Raw genomic sequence first — 23,441 nt, forward strand, 5'->3', positions numbered from 1 at the left:
ATTAATGAATAATACATTTGGATAACATCTAGGCCTATATGATAAGTGTCTATATGTAATGCATTATATTATAAATCATGTTCTTGAATTGTAAAATCTAACATTTCATGGTTGCACCTTCAAAAAACTATAGTGCATTAATTTAAAGCACATTTTCATGTCAATTTATTCTCATATACATTTTGCAACACCCTGTTAGTTTTCTCCTTGACCATGTTACAATTTATTATAATTTTTAAAGGTGTAGTCATGAATTCAAAGGTATTATAAATTATTGTCAGGGGTTTTGCAAAGTCGTAATAATATTGAAACCTATCTTATGAATACCCTCAATTCCAATGCATTTTATACCGATTTGTTAGCTGATATATTTTACTGTTATTACATATTTAATTTTTACAAATATGTTCATTGAAACACACAGCCAGCTTCATGTCACAGAAATGGGAGTGTGAGTAAGTCTAAAATGTGTGTCTTCCTCATGGGAGTTTCGGCTGATGAGTCATTCTGTGTTCTGCAGCAGTGTGGACTAGTGAGGGAAACAGTCTCAGAGCGCCACCATGTGTCTGGATTATACATCACATTTGTTTGCATTTCTTATGTATTGATTATGCATATACTGTATACACTGCCGGTCAAAAGTTTGGGATCTGTAAGATTTTTTTATGTTTTTAAAATAAGTCTCTTATGCTCACCAAGGCTGCACTTATTTGATAAAATAAATAAATAAATTAAACAGTAATATTGTTAAATATTATGACATTTTAAACAATTATCATTACTCCAGTCTTCAGTGTCACGTGATCTTTCAGAAATCATTCTAATATGCTGATTTGCTGCAATAAACATTTATTATTATTATCAATGAAAACAGTTCAATTGCTTAATATATAAATAAAGTTTTTGTGGAAATTGTGATACATTTTTTTTCCATGATTATTTGATGAATGGAAAGTTTAAAAGAACAGCATTTATTGGAAATAGAAATATTCATTTAAAATGATAGTATGCTTCATAAATATACATTTTATTCAAGTGAATATTTCTTAGAGTGGGTTTATTTTTGAAAGTCAATATTGTATAACTTTAAAGGTGTTACTACAACAACAGAAATGTTTCACTGTTATTGCATTACATTTTCAATTTTTGTGAAAAATTTGTTAAGACGACAGTTCAGTTTTCAAGTAAAAAATCTGACTTCATAATGTTGTTGATTCAATTTGTGACAATTCTGAACTACAGACAAACATGTGTAATTGCACTTTTTGATTGTTGATACTGTTTAAACCCCAAACCTCATGGTAACTGAGCTAATGTGTTAGTGGTAACTTCTTGTGTTTTTACTACTAGTCATGGTTTTGTAGATTCAACACAACAACTCTTATTACAAGAAGTGCACTTATTGCTGAAGGTCACATTGGTTGAAGACCATACCAACAATTGGGTGTCCTGCCCAGATCTTTAACCAGCAGTTTTCCATCATCTCTCAGTGAGGCTGTATGTCCCTCACAGGAAGCACACTCCTGCCCCCGTGCGGCAGTCCAAACATAGGCAGGGCTTCTGCTGTGTGGAGACCCTGGACGGGCCCGAACTGCCTCATGTGAAACTGCTGGGCGAGTTTACGAGTCATGACGCGCAGGGCGAGAAACGAGGCACACAGCTCGCCCAGGAGGAAGGCCAGATAGAGAGAGTGAACAGCCCGCTCCAGAGGAAGAATGATGATGTCCTGATCAGTGATGAAGAAGAGGACGATAGGCAGCTGGAAGAGGAAGGAGATCAGCCAAAATCCTGCTAACTCTGGAACCTAAAGAGAAGAATGAAGAAAGAAACGTAGGTAACATTTTAATATAACCATTAACATTTATTTATTTAGCCATGGACACCGTTTACTTTATTTATTTATTTTCATTTAATTCATTTGATTTATCAGCTGTGGTCTTTCATGGTTATTTATTTATTTATATTGCATTTTTTTTTAAATAATTAGTTTTACCAGCTGTGGTCACTATACTTTCATATTTATTTATTTATTTATTTATTTATATTGCATTTCTATTCAATTCATTTTTCTATCACATGTGGTCACTACTTTCATGGTTTTTAATTTATTAATTTTTTTGCATTTTTTTTCATTAATTTGTTCTATCAGCTGTGGTCACTACTTTTGTGGTTATTTCTTTATTTATTTACATTGCATGTTTATTAAATTAATTCACGTGTACTTTGACGTTTGTTTATTTATTTATATTTCAATTATTTAATTCATCTGTTTTATCAGCGGTGATCTCTATTTTCATGTTTATTTATTTCATTTGTCATGTTATTTTTAAATCAAATATGATGTTTTGAAACATCTAAAGGTAAATATTAGTTGACCTCAATAGTTAACTGTTGGTTAACTTAAATTTTTTAATGATATTTAATTATACATTTAATGATATTAATGAATAAAATCAAATAACAAGTTAAGAGCATTAACAAACTTTGTGCAAATGTACAAAATGTACAACTGTAATTTTTTTTTTTTAAATCTTACGTCTGGCTATACGCATACTTTTATTTATTTATTTTCTACTTTTATTTATTTTTTAGTTCACCTGAATATCAATAGCAAAGTGCGAGTATTAGCATTTAATCTCACGATGTTCTCACTTTCTCTGATTATTCTCTCTCACACAGAGAATCTGTTAGGCATGAGCAGTGTTCAGATGAATGATTTTAATAACATTAAATAATATTTCGAATATATTTAGGATATTACTTTGAATAACATTTAGTGTGTATTACCTTCTCTTTGAGATTCCCAACGTAACCGAGATACACCCGCAATACCTCGAATATGCTAATCAGGATCATCCCTGTCACCAGCAGACACTGGTAATATGCTGGCAGATAACAGAACTACGGAAATAGAGAAAGAAATGATATTCATCATTACTAAATATGACCTTAAAAATACAGGCAACCCTAGTTTGACCTAAAAAAAATTTGCTTATTCAAATATTATTACGAATAGGCTATAGGTTAGCAGTGTTTTAAAGGTCTTTCATACCTTGACATTTGAAATGATAATTGCAGCATCATCTCCTTGAATTGCTGTGATTATTTAGCCGAGCTATTAAAGGTAAAATAGCCCATATAACAGTAGCACTTGAACTTCAATGTGCTGTTCACAAAGGCAGATCATCACCATGGATACAAGAGTCGTGATTATGTTTAAATACATTTTTATCTGGCATTGCTGCTAATGGCCTGCCAACTATTATGGAAGTGATCCATAAGTGATCACTTACAACATAGCCTACTAGCCTAGGTGAAAAACAGTAGGCCTATGACAAAATAAGCAGGCGCCGAATTCACAGTAGCCTACCCGTATGACTTACTATTTTCGGTGTATATTCTGAAGTTTGCATAGTCTGCATGGAATGGACACTTTACTATCCCATGAGGCCACAGGAGAGGATTTATGAATGGCAGTGAAGTGACGTAACTGACGCTGGTAGGACACATTATATTGACAACATGGCGAATGTAATCTGTCTAGATTAGCCTACATTCATACTACATTCATAGAACGCACTTTTTGATCTGTTGTGAAATAATTATTTCTTCAAAATAGCCTAGGCTACTCAAGAGTATCTAATTTCGAACGCAGCCTTGCTTTGTCCCTGAATAAATCAGACGTTTTGAATGATCGTTCCGAATGATTCAATGATTCATTCGTTAAGACAGGGATCTGCTGCCACCTTCTGGTGCATGTACTTTCATATTTAAAAGTATCATTTCATTTTAGCTGAAGGGGCTCAGAGAGTGACGAAGATTGAATGCTGATTTTGATTTCGGTCGTGAATGTGACAGTAGTTCTGGTTTGAAATAGAATGTCTTTATACAGTAAATAGACCATTACAAGTGAAGTTTGATATAGCATTGTTAAATAGAACAGAGATGAGGCCTACTTGCAGTTGCATTACATGAAGTAAGGATTTGACTATTGAGCACGATCCTTGAACCAACCTTTAAATGTAGCATCAACAGCTCCGAGATCCACCAGAAGGGGAAGAAGAACATGTTGAAGTACAGCAGCATCTGTAGTGGGAGATGAGACCAGACCTCAGCAAACACTGCAGAAAACCAGAAGCAGGAGATCAACAAGTGTGCCAACATCAGTTAACAAGGTATTCAAGTAATGGTGTTTAATCAAATATAATTGCTTTTTAAATCGTTCAATATCATTTTCTTTTCCACCTGGGATAACTTTTAAGTGGAGGTTTAACACTTCCATTGAGATAGAGACTATTATAAACATTGTATTACTTTTTTATTTAATTACATTAAATAATTTTTTGTAGTGAGATTATTCTATGTAGGCCTATTTGTGATAATATATTATATTAACATAAGATTGAACTAGCGACTTGTCATCAAATGCCCCATACCCTGTTAAAAAAAGTGATTTTGGTTTGTCCCATCTTTAACAATTAAAATCATACAGTAATGTTGAAAATATAATGAATTATTATTTAATTTAAAGGTAAATGTTGTCGTTTTTTCTACAGCATGATGAAAACACAAATCATCTTGTCTTAAATAAGCGGAACCCTTAGAAGAAGAAAAAAAACAATAGCCTTGCTAAAATAAATGACGAAAAGATAATGACAATTATTTATATAATTTTCCTCTTTTGACCAAAGGTTTTGTACTTTTTCTTGTATACAAAATATTTCAATCCTTTTTTCAAGATTTATGCATTTCAATTAGGCTAATAGTAAAATTCCATCAAATTGAATTGAATAATCCTTACATATTTTTAGAATTTTAAATGAGTAAAAAACTAGCTTAATAAAATATTTTGTATAAATCATTAACTTAAATTTAAACATATTTTCTTTTTATTTATGAATACAAATCACATAAACTAAATTTTCTATTCATATTAATTCATAATATGAATAATATGCAAGGATTATTCAATTCAATTTGATGGAATTTTACTACAAGCCTAATTGAAATGCGTGAATCTTGATAAAAGGATTGAAATAGTTTGTGTATAATGCATAATGTGTAATATAATGCGTAAATCTTAAAAAAAGGCTTAAAACATTTAAGTGTATTTTAAGTAAATTGTATTTAATATACAGTATATATACACTGTCAGAAGTTTTGAATTTTTTTTTTTTTGATGATGATGATGATTTTAAAAGATCTCTTATGGCCACTAAGGCTGTATTTATTTGATCAAAAATACATTAAAAACAGCGATATTTTAAATTATATATATATATATATATATATATATATATATTTTTTTTTTTTTTTTTATACCTATTTTTTTTTCTGTTTCCAATTTTGTTAAATGTTACATATTCCTGAGTGTAACATTTTCCTTCAGAAATGTTTTTACTGTATCTTTGCTGCCTTGGTTAAGAGACTTTAAAAACATTAAAGAAATCTTAATTATGACAAACTTTTAAGAACAGAAAGTTCCTGCTCTTATTTTATATTTCTTCATATCCACTTGTGCAATGTGACAAAGACCAAGAGTGTAATAAATAAGTATCCTCTCTAATCTAGACAGGCTGTACAGTGCTTTGCATTTGGACGTCTCACCTTCATTATCCTGATACGGGTCCCTGAAGTCTCCACTGTCTCGTGTCCTGTTATTTATAAACACTGACCCGCTGACATTAGCCAGACCCACTCTCAGGTTCTGAGGGATCGGTGTGTAAAACACAGGCATGGTGGAGACAACACCAAACGCTCATCCTGCACGCTTCTCCACTTCGGTGTGTGTGGTTTGAGATTAATCGGAGTCTTTCGGGAGCTAACGAGATTAAATCCGAGGAAACAGATGGAGTCTGACAGCAGATTAAGATGTCACCCTCACCATGGTAACCATACAGTTATTGATACTTCACAGATCAAAAGGAAATTAAATACAATATTATAATTTTCATATGCAGTATTTCACTTGATTTCCAGGAAAAATATCTAAACACCTGTAGATCAACATAAAACATTAAGAGTTGTTTTCACATAATATTTTAATATCCTCTTGGCAAATTGCAGTGTCTTGTTTTGAAACATGATTCTATCCAATAAATGAGGTTTGCTCAAAACAAGAAATACATTTGTCAGGGGAATAGCTATATTTAATGAAATAAAAAGTTTCCTAGTCTTAGCCACCACTGGCAGCAGAAAACTAAATGAACTTTTTTTGTTATGTTTTGTAATTTGTTGTGGTTTTATTTTTAGAAGGAACGCTGGTTAATATTGTGATGTTTGTAAGAGGCGAGCGGTTTCGTACAATCCCTCAATTTGAATAATACAATTATTATTAATCAGTTTATTCTTTAACGGCTCAGTCTGAAAAGAGACTTTGTTTAAAAAACTCCTACAATTCAATAATTAGGCTTCTCATTTATTCTGACAGCTGCAACGACTTCCCACCTTTCTTTAATGGCCATGTTTCAGTGGGTTTGTTCTAAGGTTAATTGTGTCCCTTTGTGAAAATCAAGTAGGCTCATACATTTTAATGAAAATAGAACCAACAATGACACACAAGCCAAAGATGTAAAAAGTTTATTTGTAAGATCTCTATGATTTGGACAGTGGTGCGCCAAACTGCCTCCAGCCATGTGTGTGTCGGTCCAGAGTCTGTTTCTGTGTCTGAACTTTGCGACCCTGGACGTCATTTACGACAGGCTGCAGTACCAGCGCTGACCAGCGGGTGTCACAGTTCGTCCCGAGGCGCGTTTAAAGGGAAATGTTTGAACTCCTCAGGGACTTCCTCGCCTTTCTGTGACCTCTTATAGAAACCCAGAGAATCCAACAAGCTGCTGATCTCGTCTGCCTTCATCTTCTGCACTGGAACAACCTGAGGTAGGCAAAAATTGCTATCAGAGGAGTGAAAGATAACGTTAACTGGCAAGTCATTTCACTCGGCGGCCATCTTTGAAACCCCTCTAGCGCAACTAACGTTATTTCAGTCATCCAAGTAATGTTAACTTACAGCTCCTATCTCTTTGAGTGGGGAAACGTCAAATTCTCCGAAGCTGTTCAGCAAGCTTATGATTAAATTTCATATTTAAAATCACCAATGAAATCTGACAACAACTGTCTCATAAATTTTGTTTTTAAATGCTATAATCATAACCCCCATTTTTAGGCCTTGTTTGCACTAATAAGTTTACGTTTGAAAAGACATTTTTCCTCTCTGTTTTGGCCTTCTGTCCACATTGAGACGGTATTTTTGTCAACAAAGACAGAACTTTTTAAAAACGCTCTCCCAAGTCGATACATTTTAAAAGGCCAATTTCGCGTTGTAGTGTGAAAACGGAGGTATTTGAAAACGATGACGCATGTTAGGGGCCATTTACACACTACAGCATTTTAAACTAAAAACATAACACTTTTTATGAGTTTTGGCCATTCATTTACACGACAGTGGCGTTTAGATGACTTGTTTTTAAAAGTTTCAACCCAAACTTTCGAAAACCGGTTTTAAAGTGCTAGTTTTTAAAAACGACATCCTTATCATCTCCGTGTAAACTAAGGGTACGTACGTTTACACAACAACAATATGCTTAAAGAGGAGAAGTTTTTCCTTTGAATTTTCCGCGTATGTACAATTGTCAAAACGTCCCCATTAACGACTAAAAACTCTGTATTCTGCTGCCTGGCCATTAGATGGCGATGACACACTATAGACTGAACAGAGATTCTCTGAGATTCGCATTCTTGTGTCTTCAGAGATTCGCATTCTTGTGGTTTACACCGAGACCGTTTTTAAAAAAAGTTCCTCTTTAAAACCCGTTTTCAAAAGTTTGCATTTTCAGGCACCCAAAAGTGATCCCATTTGTATAAATGAACGGCCAAAACGCATAAGTTTTACAGTTTTCAGAAAACGGTGTCGTGTAAACAGCCCCTAAGTAAGTAACAAATACAGCAAATATCAGATATCTCCTGCATACGTGTTAAGTGGAAAAAATGTTGAGGAAAATAATGACAAAAACGTACACTTGCACATAAAATAATGTTGTCCTTACCTTCACTTCCTCATCCTTATCGTTGTAGAAGAGCAGCCGTGGGTTTTTCTCCTCTCCTGAATCATACTCCAGGTTATGACTTTAAACAGCAGGTTAAGGTTAACGGCACCAGGCAGGCATATGACCTATGAGGCCATGAAGTGTTTAAACATATGGCAGCACGAGGGCCTGTAAAGATTTCATTAACATTCACATCCCTGACAAAACACATTTTCAAATGGCTTTGAAAAGCCATTTTATAGAAATTTTAGACACAATAAAAAGACAATAGTCACCTACACGTACTAAACTGAAAGCAGGAATTACAAGAAAATGAGAGGTATAATGTCAGGATACTACAGTGCCCATCGCTCCATCAGGAAATTGTAGAGCTCTGGCATCTTCTTTATGGATCATCCCACTACACTGGGAGCCTGGGAAAGGATTGAAGAGAGATTTACAGCAAAATAGCTAAAAAGTGAAAACAAGTGTTTTTACTCATTCTTTGTCATCAACTGTTCATTTACTGAGATATTATGCATTACCTATGTCGGGAGTTATTTCAATTAGAGTATGTAATTCAACAAACAAAAGTTAAGATTTTTTTCTTGAAGGAAAGAAATGAATACTTCTGTTCAGCAAGGATGCATTAAATTGATCAAAATGACTGTAAAGCCATTTATAATGTTACAAAAGATTTCTATTTCAAATTATGTTCAGTTTCCTCAGAAGTATCAAAAAAACGCAGCTGTTTTCGGCATTGATAATACTAATAATAATAATAATAATAAGTAATGTTTCTTGAGCAGCAAATCATCATATTAGAATGATTTCTGAAGGATCATGTAACACTGAATACTGGAGTAATGATGCTGAAAAATCAGCTTTGCATCACAGGAATAAATTACATTTTTAAAATTTATTCAAGTAGAAAAGCTCTTTTAAATTGTAATAATATTTCACAATATTACTATTTTTAACTTTTTTTTAAATCAAATATGCAGCCTTGGTGAGCAGAATAGACTTCTTTTAAACACATTAAAAATCTCACAGAGACCAAACTTTTGAAAAGTAGTGTATGTGTTTGTATTCCACAGAATTATAATAATGAAATGTATTTTAACATCATTAGCTTCTATGCTAACGTAGATTGATGCAGTCTGTGCCACATCATTGGACCATGAAAGTGACATTTTAGTGCAAAACTCCTTGAAATTTCAGCTGTTGAACACTCACCATAAGTTTTCCTCTGGCTATAAGAAGCTTTTCCTCCACGGCACTGCTTTCTGAACTGTTTTCAGCACTTCTCCCTGTGGCACACAGAGTCAGAAGGGCCGCCAGTGGAAGCCACATACTGCGCTTGGGATGGGAGACCTCACTGTATCCCAAAAGATTGCTGTCTTTTGGTGAAACGAGGGTCAATAAGAGCAGATATGGGTTCTCTGATAGGTGTCCCCCACCATGTGGCAAAGCCTGATTGGTCGATTTGTTGGATTATGGTTCAAGGGAATTAAATAAAATCTTAGTATGGGGAAATTATTGATTTATTTAAAGTCAACGAATTCATACCAAAATACTTAAAGCTGTTATTTGTTTGATAAAGTCAAATTTGTTGTATGTTAAAGTTTTTTCTTTTTTCTTTTTATTTCTTTTTTTTCTCTCAATAAGGCCACAGGACAGCTGCGTCTGTGTCGTATTCTCCCACCGTCTGCTGATGAGTAACCAGAGAAGTCAGAACACAACACCTGCTGTTTCAATAACACTGATGAAGCAGTGTTAAAAGTTAGTCTTCAAATTCTTCATTATTATCATTATTATTATTTTGTATTATTATTAACTTTTATCTTTTTGAGGTTACACATTCTGTAGAGACACCGAATTAATGAGAAATGATTCTTGTTACATACCAAGGGCAAAAAAATCTACATGGCTACATGTGGCTGTGTTGTAATATGATTTTTAATCATTACACCAGAAGTATGTGGATTTAGAGCAACCGGTGGTAACAAAGACATAATTATAATGAATTTCTTCTTCAATTAAAGGACATTTAGCTAACTTGTTAGAGATCATATTGATGGTATAAAACAGTGAATATTAAATTTAATTAGTAAATTAGATTATTTTTAAGAAAAAAAAAATATTTGTATATGTACACACACACACACACACACAGTATATAATTTATAAATAGATCAAAAATATTTTTTAAAAATCTAAATGTACCTTTTATAATGTGTAATGTATATATGTGACACTTTAAATATTTTTATACTTGATATTCAAAATATATGATAATATTTTTTACACTGTATAAATTACCTGAGTTGCTTTGGATAAAAATATGTAAACATTGTAACATTATGGAAGCCATAAAAACATGACATTTCTGAATTTTTGGCATGATTAACACAGTTTGAGATTTAATAGCTTTTACTGATTATGGTTCAAGAGACAGAATCTTGAGTAACACCTCATACATTGAACCTTTGGATATTAAATAATTATGTACTGTAATACAATATATTGTTATGATTATTTGTAAACAATTACAATTTAATAAGCAAACATCACCTTTTGTTTTATTTGTATTTTGTTACCTTGTTAATATTCTTTTTCTTTTAAATTTGAATTCATAAATATTAATTACTTTGATGTCTTAACATTTTAAAATTATTTGTAATACCCAATCATGAAAGAAATAATCCAATACATCTCAAACAGCACTATCATCATAATTCTTTATTGTATTTTTTATATATGAGATGTGGATGTTCATCACAGAATAACCCAGGATCAAGGCAATAGATGTAACCTGTAATGTCAACTCTGCCCACATCTGGTTTAAGCTCCTTTTTCTGTGTATTTATGTACAGTAGCAAACTATATACATACTCTGTTGAATGACTTCTGTACGAGAACATTCTGTTTCCCTGCACTTGCATAATACGATTCATTAAAGGGAGGGGTGTGTTGATTTTAGGTCACCTATAGAGGGCGACCATGGTACAGGATGGACTTTAGGTAGTGTTTTGGGTAAAAGCGCTTCTAAAACTCTTGCCACAGACAATTATGTTTCCAATGAAAATAAACCGTTCTCCATAGGAATGCAGCAGTGAAACCATCATGGTCTATCATCCACAGGCAGAGCTGGGGCCCGGACTGTCTGTCTGTCTCTATAGCTGTGGTCAGACTCTGATGTGTCAGATGACACAGTCGTCTCCCTCTAAAAAAGACCTAGGTTTCCTCCCTGGACCTGAAAATCAAAATATCTTCAGGCGAGACATTAAGCGCAATGTAATTCTGCGAAGATGTGACTAAGCGATTGGTCTGAGACTTGCGTTTCAGCATGACTGTTGTCCTAGAGGATCGGTGTGTTGCTTGAAACTTGTTCAGGAAACTTAATGGACTTTTTAGACATGTTTTATTTAATTATTATGATTCTCTCAGATTTTGTTGCTAAATTCCATTAGGAGAAACAAAAATATACACAAGTTGGATGATTGTTGACATGCAGTTGGAGTATAGAGCTATACAGTGAATGTGAGCACAACAATTAATGAGAAATGTTTGCGCTCATATTGAGATCTCTGGGCTTGCAAAAAAAGAAAGAACATTTATATTTTTACGCTTGCACAGTAGAGGGCGCAGCTCAAACAAGCCTTTCAGCTGTGCTGCCATTTTTGATTGCAGAAGAATAGGGGTGCATTTATCTCCAGTTTTAGACAACAGCTGCGTCCCAATTCAGAAGCTGCATTCTTCGAAGGGTGCATTTCATTGTCCCAATTCAAGGGCTCTTTCAAACACGGCCTTCGTTTCCCGTGCAATGAAGGATACAACAGCCGCCTACTCCAGAATTCATTGCACGCCAGTTACGACAGGATTGTTTTTAGAGAAAATGCCGAATTACACTTTTAAACATAAGTGCTGGGTTTCAACTTGCTGAAATATCTAATGATAGAAATAAAATGTTGACATATCTTACCATGATGCAATTTTATATAGTTGATACTTTTTATGTAAATAAATAGACCAAGGGCAACATATTTAGACAGTTAGTGAACCCTGCTTTTTTTTTTTGTCAAGCATTACTGCTGCTCGTCAATGACAGCTGTCACATTTGCTACGCGGCAAATATTTAATATAAATATTTTCATATTAAATTTTTTTTAACAGCCCAAGCATGCATACAGGCCTATAGAGTGGTGCGTGAACAAAGTTATAAGGAGAAAAAATATAAATAGTAAATCAACTCCATATCAGATTCCAAGTGATCAAGGGCTTAGTGTTCCATTTACGCACATTGCTAGGGTTCTGCCAGTAGTGGGCACTCATGCAACGAAAGCAATGACATCCAACGAAAGCAATGATGTATCTCCAAGTGAACGAGCTGAACCTTTAGACAAAATACTTTAATAAAAAAAAAGTTTGCATAATTGTTTTTTGAGTATCATATTTGATACATCAGGCTCATATAGTGTTATATAGGAGAAATGAAGCTCACACTCAAGGGAAAAATTCATCCCCAAATTCAACTGAAAATGACTTCAACAGTCTCAATAATGTTCAACCCCTTCATGCCAAGCATTTTTAGTACTTAGCAGAACATCCTTTTGCTGTTATGACCTACTGCAAACGAGATGTTTAACCAGACACCAGCTTCTGGCAGCGTTTCTGAGGAATCTTAGCCCATTCCTCATGAGCAATGGCCTCCAGTTCAGTAATGTTCTTGGGTTTGCGTGCCGCAACCACCGCCTTCAAATCCCTCCAGAGGTTTTCTATGGGTTGCAAGTTAGGTGACTGAAGGCCACGGTAGACTCTTCCAGGACTTCTTCTGCAACCAAACCTTAGTGGAATTTGAGGTATGCTTGGGATCATTGTCCTGTTGGAAGGACCAATGACGCCCAAGCTTCAGCTTCCTCACTGACGGCATGACGTGTCCTCCTAGGATTTCCTGATACTACAGTGAATCCATCTTGCCTTCCACACGCTGCAGGTTTCCAGTGCCAGAGGATGTAAATCAGCCCCAGAGCATCACGAGCACCAAGATGCTTAGCTGTAGACAGTGTGTTCTTTTCAGCATATGCTTCATTCTTCCTCCAGACATACCACTGATCCATAGGGCCAAAAAATGTACCATTTTTGTTTATCGCTCCACAGAACAGAATCCCAAAACCTCTGTGGCTTATTTGTATATGATTTTGATAAAATTGTAGCCGACTTTTCTTGTGTTTTCTTGGAGTTCTTGCATGGAAACCACATGCGTTTAGTACGCACCTTACTGTGCAAGCTGAAACCTCAGTGCCTGTTGCCACCAAGTCTTGTTGTAGGTCTTTGGCAAGCCACTCTAGGGAGTCATTCAGGTTTAATAATTTTGAGACTGCAGAAGTCATTAAAAGTTGCATTTCAGTTGAATTTGGGGAAACCGCTTGAAACATTTGTTGCGTTGAGCTATTTCAATTACTTTTGTTTGATTTGTTCATTCAAGTCTGTAAATTTAGCCAATAAACTTGATTTGCAATGAAAGTTGAATTATTGAAAATTTAGAGGCCAAATGTGATATATTAGGCTTTATAGGGTTAAATCATGCAAAATCCTGTTTTTAAATCCTATATTCATGTTTTTCATAAAAAGTTCATTTGTCATCAGTTTTGTCTTGAGACTCATACACACATGAGTATCAGTCACACGCCTCTGGCTAAACATCAAAAACACTTTTTATGAGCTCTTCCGCTCTCTCTCTCTCCTAAATGAGAATGCACACGTTCTCTGACTGTACACACGTCAACATGCACGTAAGATCTGCTAGACACACATGCATTACTGCCGTCCTTTTACCAGCATGCTGTTCTCCAGCAGCACACATAATGAGCAGGAGCCATTTCCTCCACCGGATCCTTTGGGCTCTCATCCTCTCCTTTTTTTCCCTTCTTTTTCCCCTCCCTCTCCGTTGTTTTTCTCCAAACTCAGCATTTAGGTAGTGCTTCCCCCTGTTTCCAAAACAAGCACTGTTTGATCCTGGAAGTCTGGATCCTCAGGGCATAGACACACACACTCACATTTTGATTCAACTTTCATCACCAAAAAAATGATGGCGATTACTTATTTCTGGCAACACCGACTCAGTTAAACCATGATTTTAGGCTTCTCTTGTTGTCAGATCTATGATTAGAAGTTCTAACCTCCAGAGTAGAGGATTATGGGAAGTTCATGTCAGGTTTATATATTTAGATTTTGAGGGTAGATTCGCAGCAGCGGCTGTGGTGACATCATCAGGCAGGACGGTCATACGCGCAGTGAATGGCCGAAGCTGATCGTATATGAGATAATGGAGGCAAGGAGAGGAGTGTGGATTGCCACCATTGCAGATCTGCCCTTGTGCTCTAATCCAACTCTCCTAATGAAAACCACATGCTCCGTGAAATGGCTGAAGCCGAGAGGGAGAGAAGAGGGGGTGTGAAAGAGGAACAGGATGTAGACACAGCTTTAAAGATACTGACACTTTTTAATGAATCCAAACTGTGGCTATATGAGATACTGAAAGCGCAGAGAGATTACAGGTCCACCACTAGGAGAAACTGCTTTGGGAATATTTGATCTAAAAGGGGCTTATTTTTTTCTTAATTTTTTTTTTCCTTAAATGAAAAACTATTTGAAAACTATTTAAAATTACTTGTTTACAACAATAGTATAAAACACTTTTTTTTTCTTTATACATTTTCATAATTGTGTATACATTTTTATACACCCAGTGGCGTGCAGCAGTGTTCTGTAATGAGGAGACTCTGAAAATGAGAATGAGATTTTTTAATCAATCAAATTTATATTCATGTCCCAGTTACACTTAATGTTGTCACATTTTCCTGGTTAAATATTACTTTTACATTATATAAAAAAGCAACCAAATGCAATTCTATTTAGTATTTTTACATTAACAAAGTAATTAATGTTCTATTTATTAAAACCAATAAATAAAGTCTCATGTTTTAAGCAATTTTTACTATATTCCAAAATAATAAAGGCAGTAACAATTTAAACAATAGATTTTATTTGTCAACTAATGTTCAGATGTTATTTTTAATATTCAACTTATTTTTGGCTCAACCGCCATCAAGCTCGGTAAACACCGTCACAGACTCAGAGATGTACCTTTTCATTTCATCAAACTGATTCTGATCTCACTAAAAAAACCCAGTCATCATGTTTTCAGGCCATTTTAAGTTTGATTTTGACGTGACATAAAGTAGTGATCCCTAAGTGGGTGAGTTGTTCACTTACTTTTTAATTAGTCTTCCCATTAAACACCATTTTATTTATTCGGACCGATTCGCAAACACGCATGAAAACAATATGCGAGATTTATCACACTAACCAATCATATCCTATCATAATAAAACCCACCGCATGCTTAATAGGGTCTGTTGAACTCAAAGATCTCAGGGGAGGCAAGAGAAAGAAGCAGACTCCTGCTGTAACTTTACTTATGGGTGTCGCTGTTGGACAGTGTCACTTTAGAAAAAAATAGTCATATGTACTATTTAAAGGGTTAGATCGCCCTAAAATGAAAATTATCCCAGAATTTACTCACCCTCAAGCCATCCTAAGTGTCTATGACTTTCTTCTTTCAGCCAAACACAGTTATATTAAAAAAATATTATTTGTATTTAATGTATTTAAGCCCTAAATGGTATATACAATCTATTTTATTAATTTAATTTAATTTTTTGTATGTATATGAAAATGTATGGACGTTGGATGTTTCCACCATTTGAATGAAAAAGCTAATTGCAACTTTTTATCTCACAATTCAGATTTTAACCCCCTAGTTTATATCTTGCAATTCTTTCTTTCTTAGACATGTGTGATATAAACTTTTTTCAAGTTATAAAGTCAGAATTGTGAGATAAAAACGAGCAATTCTGATTTTTTTTCTTTTCTCAGAATTGGACTTAACTAACTTTATCTAATTTCTGAGAAAATAAATCAGAATTGTGAGGAAAAAAGTCTGATTTGCGGGATAAAAACTCGCCATTGTGAGAAAAAAATTAGACTTGCAAGTTCATATCTCGTAATTGCTACTTTATATCACGCAATTGTGAGAAAAATAAGTCAGAATTGTGAGATTAAAAAGTCACAATTATTTTATAAATTGTAATAAACAAAAAAATACTGTTCTTTACACATTTGTGCTTTTATATATTTCTGTATACATTTTTATTCCTGGACTAACAAGGTACTGTCAGTTTACTGTATGGTGAAGTGCTTTTAGAAAGTGACATCTTGATTTTGCCTGTGCATATTGCTATGTGGTTGTTATGGTGTTTTTGGGCGGTTGCTAAGCAGTGGTGTAGTCTAGCTTGTAGTGAGTATACTGTTATATACCAGCCCAAGCCCCCCGTACCCCCTCGCCCCCCCCTCCATCCACCAAACTGCCAACACCATCCATTTTCTACTGTTTAGTGTTAATTGCCATCAAACTCAGCCAGTAAAGAGCTACATTTAGCCTTAGATGTTATATGAATATGGTCCCTGAAGCACAGGTTTTATCAGCTGACAATTAAAAGACTTAAACATTATAAGCACAAATAAAAATGTACTTTTTAAAAACTTGTGTGATATTCCTTTAAAATTATGTTTTAATAGATTTGATTATTATTATTTTAAAAAGTAGCCTACATCTTACTGTGCAATTTCTTTCATAATTCCCTCGAGTTACTTTATTTATCTCTACAAACTTTTATTTTGGTGGGTTGTAAATTAAAGACATTTGAGCTTCTGTGTGTTTAAATAAACTATTATTATTATTATTATGCCTACTTGAAGTATACTCTACTGTGCAATAGTAATATATTTCTGTTATATTTCCTTCAAGTTATACAAAACTTTGATTTTGACAGGTTGTCATGAAGACTTTAAAGTTTGTGAGTGTGTATATGATACGAATGAATGACGATAGTTTTGTCAAATGAAATGGTAAAATTCTTGTGAAGTGACTCATAAAAGCTCTGCAATGAAGTTCAAATGTGTGCATGTCCTCCTCATAGACGCTGAAAACACCACGAGTGTCACTCGCGCGTCAGTGTGTAGTAGAGCACACATTGAGCGATCATTCACAGAAACACGCAGAACATTCAGAGTTTATTTCAATAAAGCAGGCTTTTTGAGCTTTAATATTCATAGACACTTAGTACATATCGACATTTGATTCATTGTAACATTACTTTTGATTTATTCATTCAAAAATTGCCAAATAGCGTGACTTTCCGCTTTACAGAAGTTACATTTGTTGCTGGATTCCGCGATTCGATCCGTGTCGCTGCGCAAACACAAACGTCACGGCCGGGTGAATTTATGAATGAAAGTTCTTTCACAAAATGATGTTGTTACATTTACGACTCCTCGCGCTTTTTAAAGTGGGTATACGGAGATCTTTGACATTTCCTAGTGGGCATACGGAAATCCTTGACATTTTCTAGTGGGTATACGGCGTATACCTGCGTATCACGTAGACTACACCACTGTTGCTAAGTGATTACGTGCTGTCAAAGAGTCCTCCCGCTGTGGGGAATCCGCGGTGCCATCGAGCATGGTGGGCAGTTTCCGTCACCATAGACGCTCGAGCCGGAGCTGGAGTTGCCGGGGGGGCTGTCGAGCTCGCTGCCGGCTGCCTGGGTGCTGGACGGGCGGCTGCCGTCCGGGAGGGAGCGGAGTCGCCTCCAGCGTTCGCCGTGGGCAGGAGCCTGCTGCCATCCGCCATGATGGGGAGGAGCAGGGAGTGGGGGACTCCTGCCGTCTGCCCGAACACGGAGGAGCCATCGCCGTCCACCAGGGGGCGGAGGAGTGTCGAGCCGTCCACCGAGGGTTATCCAGCGCCACCGCCAGGCACGCCGGAGGAGATCGCCTAGCTGGTGGAGGACCAGATGGCAGTGCGTTGTGGGAACCGGACCAAGATTTTTTTTTCTCTCCCCTCTATCGTCTCTGTTGCTCCTCATGCTTCCGTCTCCTTTTCTCTCGCCTCGTCTCTCCATACCCCCAGGTACCGTCGTCACCGCTGCCAGGGTGTCTCGGGTGTACCCCCCCCGGCCTGCGAGGGGCAATGGGGGTATGTGGCGAGCAGGTGGCGTGATTACAGATGAGCGACACCTGTGCAACGCAGCGGTCTCGTATCTTTCATGGAGGAGCGGAAGCATAAAAGGTGGAGCGACGACAGAGGAGATGGAGAGAGGAACAGACCTGATTTTATGTTGTGTTTTGTTTCTGTTTTGTGTTGCCAGCAGTCGTCCGTGAGGGGATGCTGGCTTATACTTTTGTTTTTGTATTTGTTTTATTTTATTATTAAAATGTTGAATGTTCGCCGGTTCCCACCTCCTCCTTCCCTGAATCTTAAACATCGCTACACAGATCAATTTGATCTTTCACTAACGAGTTCCATCTTTGCTAGGCACTGGCGTTACAAAAGAGGAAATGAGCAGATGGACTGTTTTCCATTTTGGTCTATCTTCATCATTGCAATGACGGTCACAGAAGCAGCTCTCTCCTTCTCTTCTTGGGAGCCAGTAAAAACAACACACACACACACACTGCTCTGAAACTTGAGCCCTGAATAAACCATACTACTTCCTCCTCTCAGAGAAAAGAGGGGGAGAGTGACAGAAGGAAGTAGAAGAAGGGGGAGAGATGTGTGGAGGGAGAGAGAGAAAAGGGAGAAAAAAGTTTTGCGTTAGAGGCAGATCCTCAAATAAATTTGACACACAAATATGCTGACAAAGAGGAAAAAAGAAGTGTAGACAACAGTTTGCTGACCCTGTATATCTGTCTTACTAATGGGAGACTTTCATTTCTTCAGAGGGGCTTTGCCTTTTTTCAAAACGGCCAAGAATGAAGATGAGAGAGCCAATGCTTTAAAAAAAGTTGAAATTTAAATGGAACCCATATCTTTCATTGCTAACAGTATCCTTTCTTTAAATTTTTAGATGTGAAAAAATACATATCTAGAGACATGAATATAATTGTATCTACTTTGACTTATAGGCTGGCAGACAATATCTAGCAACCCTCTAAACATGTAAAAGTAGTTGGGGAAATTTTTTTGAAATTTTACACTACTTTATGGCCTCTGGTCCTAATGAGAACCAAGTCAAAACATAATAGAGTAACTCAGACACTTGTGTAAAGTATTCTTATGTTTTGTAGTGTCAAAAGAGACACATCTACATTTAAAACTGAAAAAAAGAACGAATTAGGCTTTAAAATAAAATATTTTTACACACACACACACACACACACACACACACACACACACACACACACACACACACACACACACACACACACACACACACACACACACACACACACACACACACACACACACACACACACACACACGCACACAAATCAGCACTTCTGAGTCCAAAACTTTAAATTCTCAACTCTTGCATTGTCAATACAAGATCTTTCTCTTGAAAATGTATTCACCTCTTGATGGAAATCAATGTTGTGAAACACAAAAGATATTTTAAAGAATGTTAGTAATGATGGTCCCCGTTGACTATAGAAGTCAATCGTGTCCATCAACTTTCTGGTTTACCGACATTCTTCAAAATGTCTTCTTTTGTGTTCAGCAGAAGAAAGAAACTCATATAGGTTTAGAACAACTTGAGGTTGAGTAAATGATGACAGAATTTTCATTTTTGGGTGAACGATCCCTATAATGCCAGGTGTAGGGCCTGTGATATTCTTAATCTAGATATATGGCACAGGTCTCTCCTTCAGTGTAAGTCCATTTGATTTATTTTTTTTATTTTTTTACCCAGCTTCATCCGTTCTCCAGGTATGTGGTTGCTTATGGAAAAGCAATAGCACACCTCTCCACAAAAGCATTTAATAAATCAGACACTTGTCTGATTTTTGTTGTTGTTGTTTTGGAACATGTGTTTGAGCACAATGAATTAGAATTCACGGATCACCAACTGACTGGTGAGCAATGAATAAATCTAGTGCAGTTAATCATTTATTTTTAGCCCTATGTCTCATTAACTGCTTGATGAACTGGCCTGTTATCACCTCACATCAGTCAGACTTATATCACAGTGTGAGCCCAGCAGATTTAGCCTGTAATAATATATTATACACACACATGATCTCAGCGCTGCAGCTCACTGGTGAAGAGCTGAGCTCAGCATCCAGCGGTTAGAAGCAGCGACACGCGCCAAGCGTCTTTCCAGTAATAACCCACACATGGCGCGGACATGTATGCTGGGATTCATGGACCTCTCATAAAGCAAAACGGACAAAAACACAATGGCAGAAGCTGATGCTAGAGACTTTCATAGAGATCAGAGACATACAGTGACCACAGAAATGTATTATGGCAGAAATAAACTTGAATGTCATTGCATTGAATACAAAACATTAAACCTTCACTATTCTGAGCATTCATTCCATTCATCCATCTATCTATCTCTCTTGGCAACTACCACTTTAACACTTCAAAAAGTTAATAAAGATATTGTAAAACTAATCTATGAATCGAGCGGTTTAGTCCAAATTTTCTGGAGAGACACAATCGCTTTATATGATGAACAGATTGAATGGGCTTTTATTCACATATAAGCATTCAACTCACACATCAGTTGTGGTTAACAGAAGCTCAAGCATGTTCGCTTGACGTGCGAGAACCAGTGAGGTTCAGTCTCGTGTTACGAAGCACGTTTGAGCTTCAGCAAGAGGTTTGTTTTTTCATGTCAAGCAGGTTCAGTTGACTTTTCTGGTTATGTTTTCTGATTAATGTTTATATGTGAATAAAAGCCTAAATTCAATCTGTTTAACATATAAAGCGATCGAGTCTCTTCAAAAACTTTGGACTAAACCGCTCAATTCATATGGACTAGTTTTAAAGGGTTAGTTCACCCAAAAATGAAAATGATGTCATTAATGACTCACCCTCATGTCGTTCCAAGCCCGTAAGACCTCCGTTCATCTTCAGAACACAGTTTAAGATATTTTAGATTTAGTCCGAGAGCTTTTTGTCCCTCCATTGAAAATCTATGTATGGTATACTGTCCTTGTCCAGAAAGAAAATAAAGACATCATCTAAGTAGTCCATGTGACTTCAGTGGGTTAGTTAGAATTTTTGAAGCATCGAAAATACATCTTGTTCCAGAAATAACAAAAACGATGACTTTATTCAGCATTGTATTGTCTTCCAGTTCTGTTGTCAATCCGCTTTCATGAGTCCGCAGTGACGCTGATGACGTAAGACGCTGCTGACGTGTGTCTGGTGCGTCCGTGTATTCGGGTTCAAATAAATATGTCTGGTTAAAAAAAATGCAAGTCTTCCCCTGTGTCGAAATCCTTAGACATGTTTGCAAAGATTGTTTTGTTTACAGTGTGCGTCTCCCTCAGACTGTAAACGAAGCTCGGGCGCACCAGACACACGTCAGCAGCGTCTTACGTCAGCGGACTCATGAAAGCGGATTGACAACAGAACCGGAAGAGAATACAATGCTGAATAAAGTCGTCGTTTTTGTTATTTTTGGAACAAAATGTATTTTCGATGCTTCAAAAAATTCTAACTAACCCACTGAAGTCACATGGACTACTTTAATGATGTCTTTATTGCCTTTCTGGACAAGGACAGTATACCATACATAGATTTTCAATGGAGGGACAAAAAGCTCTCGGACTAAATCTAAAATTTCTTAAACTGTGTTCCGAAGATGAACGGAGGTCTTGCGGGCTTGGAACCACATAAGGGTGAGTCATTAATGACATCATTTTCATTTTTGGGTGAACTAACCCTTTAAGATCTCTTTTATGAGCTTTTTGAAGCGGCAAAGTGGTAGTTGCCTAACTGTCAATGGAGGGACAGTTAGTTCTGGGACAGTTAGTCCAAAGTTCTTAGACTTCATCAAAAAGATCTTCATTTGTGCTCCGAAGATACAAAATAAATATCTTACGGGTTTGTAACAACATGAGGGTGCTAGTCACGTTTTGAGTTTGTTTGTTCATGTTTAGAGTTTGCTTTTGCTCAGCTTTCCTGTCTTGTTTTCCGTTTTAGTTTCATGGGTCAGTCTTTTAGGTTAATTAGTGCAGTCCTCCTCTGTTCCCTGCCCGGTTGTTTCTATGGTTTCTGATTGAATTGAGGATTCTGTTCATGTGTCACCTGTTAATGATCTCATCTGGTCCTTTGTTTGCCCTCATGTATTTTTACGATCTCAGTTTCTGTCTGTTTGTTGTTTAACATCAACGTGTGCGTGGTTGTATTTCCGCAGAGTAATTCTTCTGTTATCTAATGCATTGACATTGAGATGTTTGTACGCACGGCTGAGGTGCCAGCCGGTACGGATATGGTTTCAGTTTCCAATGTGGGGCTGATAACAGAGCTCTTTAGAATATAATACAAAATACTTGAGCTTGGTTCGACACGATTACGAATTCAGGGCTGAGAACGGTTAGTCTAATCGTGCCGTGCCAAACCAAGCTTTAGTGGAAATATAACTGGAACCGTTCCTTACTGTTCTTTGAGTCTTTTGGAAAAGCGGCTTATATGAGCATAAAACCATGTTCTTGTTTGAATTACCCTTGAGTAATGTGTACATGTGATGGTATATGAATATGGTAATCAAAGCTTTGCAGTACCATCTAGGCTAATACTATCACTCTACTTTTTTTGTAACAGACATTTAGAAATGTTTAGAAGAAACAACAAACGTGAGCAACCTGTTTTGAGGATCCATTAAAGAAAGAAAGCTTGCTAGAATATAAGTGTATGATTTATGTCGAAGTTGTTGTCAGCTCTTATTATAGAATAATTAAATGGAGTCTGTCGCCCGTCGAATGGTCTGCTTCCTACGGAAAGCTGCTGAAACCAGCAGAGCAGCTTTCCAGAGTACCAGCACGGCTCCATTGATTTCTCAAAACTTACAGAAGTATGACATCTTGCTTTCATTCTGTTTGGGGAAAAAACAAACAAACAAACAAACAAAACGCATTTCTCAGCCTCTTTCATGTGTAACTCAACCCTCTGCTTTTTTTCTGCTTTGCATTGCAGAAAATATTTGTCTTTTTCCGCCTAACTCATAAATCACCCCCCCCCCCCCCCCTTTTTCACAAGAGCTGAAATCGCTACCAGATGTGGATGCAATCTGTCCCTGTTGCCATGACAACGGCTGAGCTCTGAACAGGCGTGCAGCTGTGGGTCCATTGGCTGATGTTCATTGGCTCTGAAGGTCCTGGTGTTTCTAAGGACCTGCCACTTTTTGAGAGGTATGTTTAGCCCTGCACTTGATTTGTCATGTCGCCCTCTCCAAAATCTCATTTGTCTCTCTGGTCATAATACCGTAGCTTTGGAGTTATTTGTAAGCAGTAGCTACAGTAGCTTCTGAAATGCTTTTTTTGTGAATACTTTCAGGA

At 36.4% G+C, this 23,441-nt stretch overlaps 2 protein-coding genes and 1 long non-coding RNA gene across 4 annotated transcripts in view; 1 reads left to right on the plus strand and 2 right to left on the minus strand.

Annotated features, from left to right (window-relative positions):
- Nucleotides 1-1,350: 1,350 nt before the first annotated feature.
- On the minus strand, nucleotides 1,351-5,779 carry LOC143749179 (transmembrane protein 17A). The gene is made up of 4 exons (XM_077241677.1): nucleotides 5,608-5,779; nucleotides 4,015-4,121; nucleotides 2,788-2,901; nucleotides 1,351-1,804 (listed from the first exon to the last, which is right to left on the minus strand). Exons 1-4 carry the CDS (start codon nucleotides 5,735-5,737, stop codon nucleotides 1,487-1,489), a joined length of 669 nt encoding a protein of 222 aa, XP_077097792.1. The 5' UTR covers nucleotides 5,738-5,779; the 3' UTR covers nucleotides 1,351-1,486.
- A 784-nt stretch (nucleotides 5,780-6,563) lies between these two features.
- On the minus strand, nucleotides 6,564-9,434 carry selenoe (selenoprotein e). The gene is made up of 4 exons (XM_077241668.1): nucleotides 9,261-9,434; nucleotides 8,382-8,458; nucleotides 8,046-8,124; nucleotides 6,564-6,874 (listed from the first exon to the last, which is right to left on the minus strand). Exons 1-4 carry the CDS (start codon nucleotides 9,375-9,377, stop codon nucleotides 6,731-6,733), a joined length of 417 nt encoding a protein of 138 aa, XP_077097783.1. The 5' UTR covers nucleotides 9,378-9,434; the 3' UTR covers nucleotides 6,564-6,730.
- LOC143749174 (uncharacterized) overlaps nucleotides 6,748-23,441 on the plus strand; it is a 36,915-nt gene continuing 20,221 nt past the window's right edge. For both annotated transcript variants that reach the window (XR_013206897.1, XR_013206898.1), the window contains exons 1-3: nucleotides 6,748-6,879; nucleotides 9,693-9,806; nucleotides 23,143-23,294. This is a non-coding gene — a long non-coding RNA (uncharacterized LOC143749174). The remainder of the gene's footprint in view (nucleotides 6,880-9,692; nucleotides 9,807-23,142; nucleotides 23,295-23,441) is intronic.

The sequence above is a fragment of the Siphateles boraxobius genome, unplaced genomic scaffold (assembly GCF_051911475.1).
Source record: "Siphateles boraxobius isolate OS27281-9 unplaced genomic scaffold, OSU_SipBor_1 24, whole genome shotgun sequence".
Lineage (NCBI taxonomy): Eukaryota > Metazoa > Chordata > Actinopteri > Cypriniformes > Leuciscidae > Siphateles > Siphateles boraxobius.

Excerpts from the sequence above, each read along its gene's own strand:
- LOC143749179 (XM_077241677.1), bottom strand. The coding sequence starts at position 5,737 with ATGCCTGTGTTTTACACACCGATCCCTCAGAACCTGAGAGTGGGTCTG. Across the intron at positions 2,902-4,014 it reads TGTTGATGCTACATTTAAAG|TTCTGTTATCTGCCAGCATA; the intron begins GTTGGTTCAAGG and ends CTATTTCCGTAG. Across the intron at positions 1,805-2,787 it reads TTGGGAATCTCAAAGAGAAG|GTTCCAGAGTTAGCAGGATT; the intron begins GTAATACACACT and ends TCTTCTCTTTAG.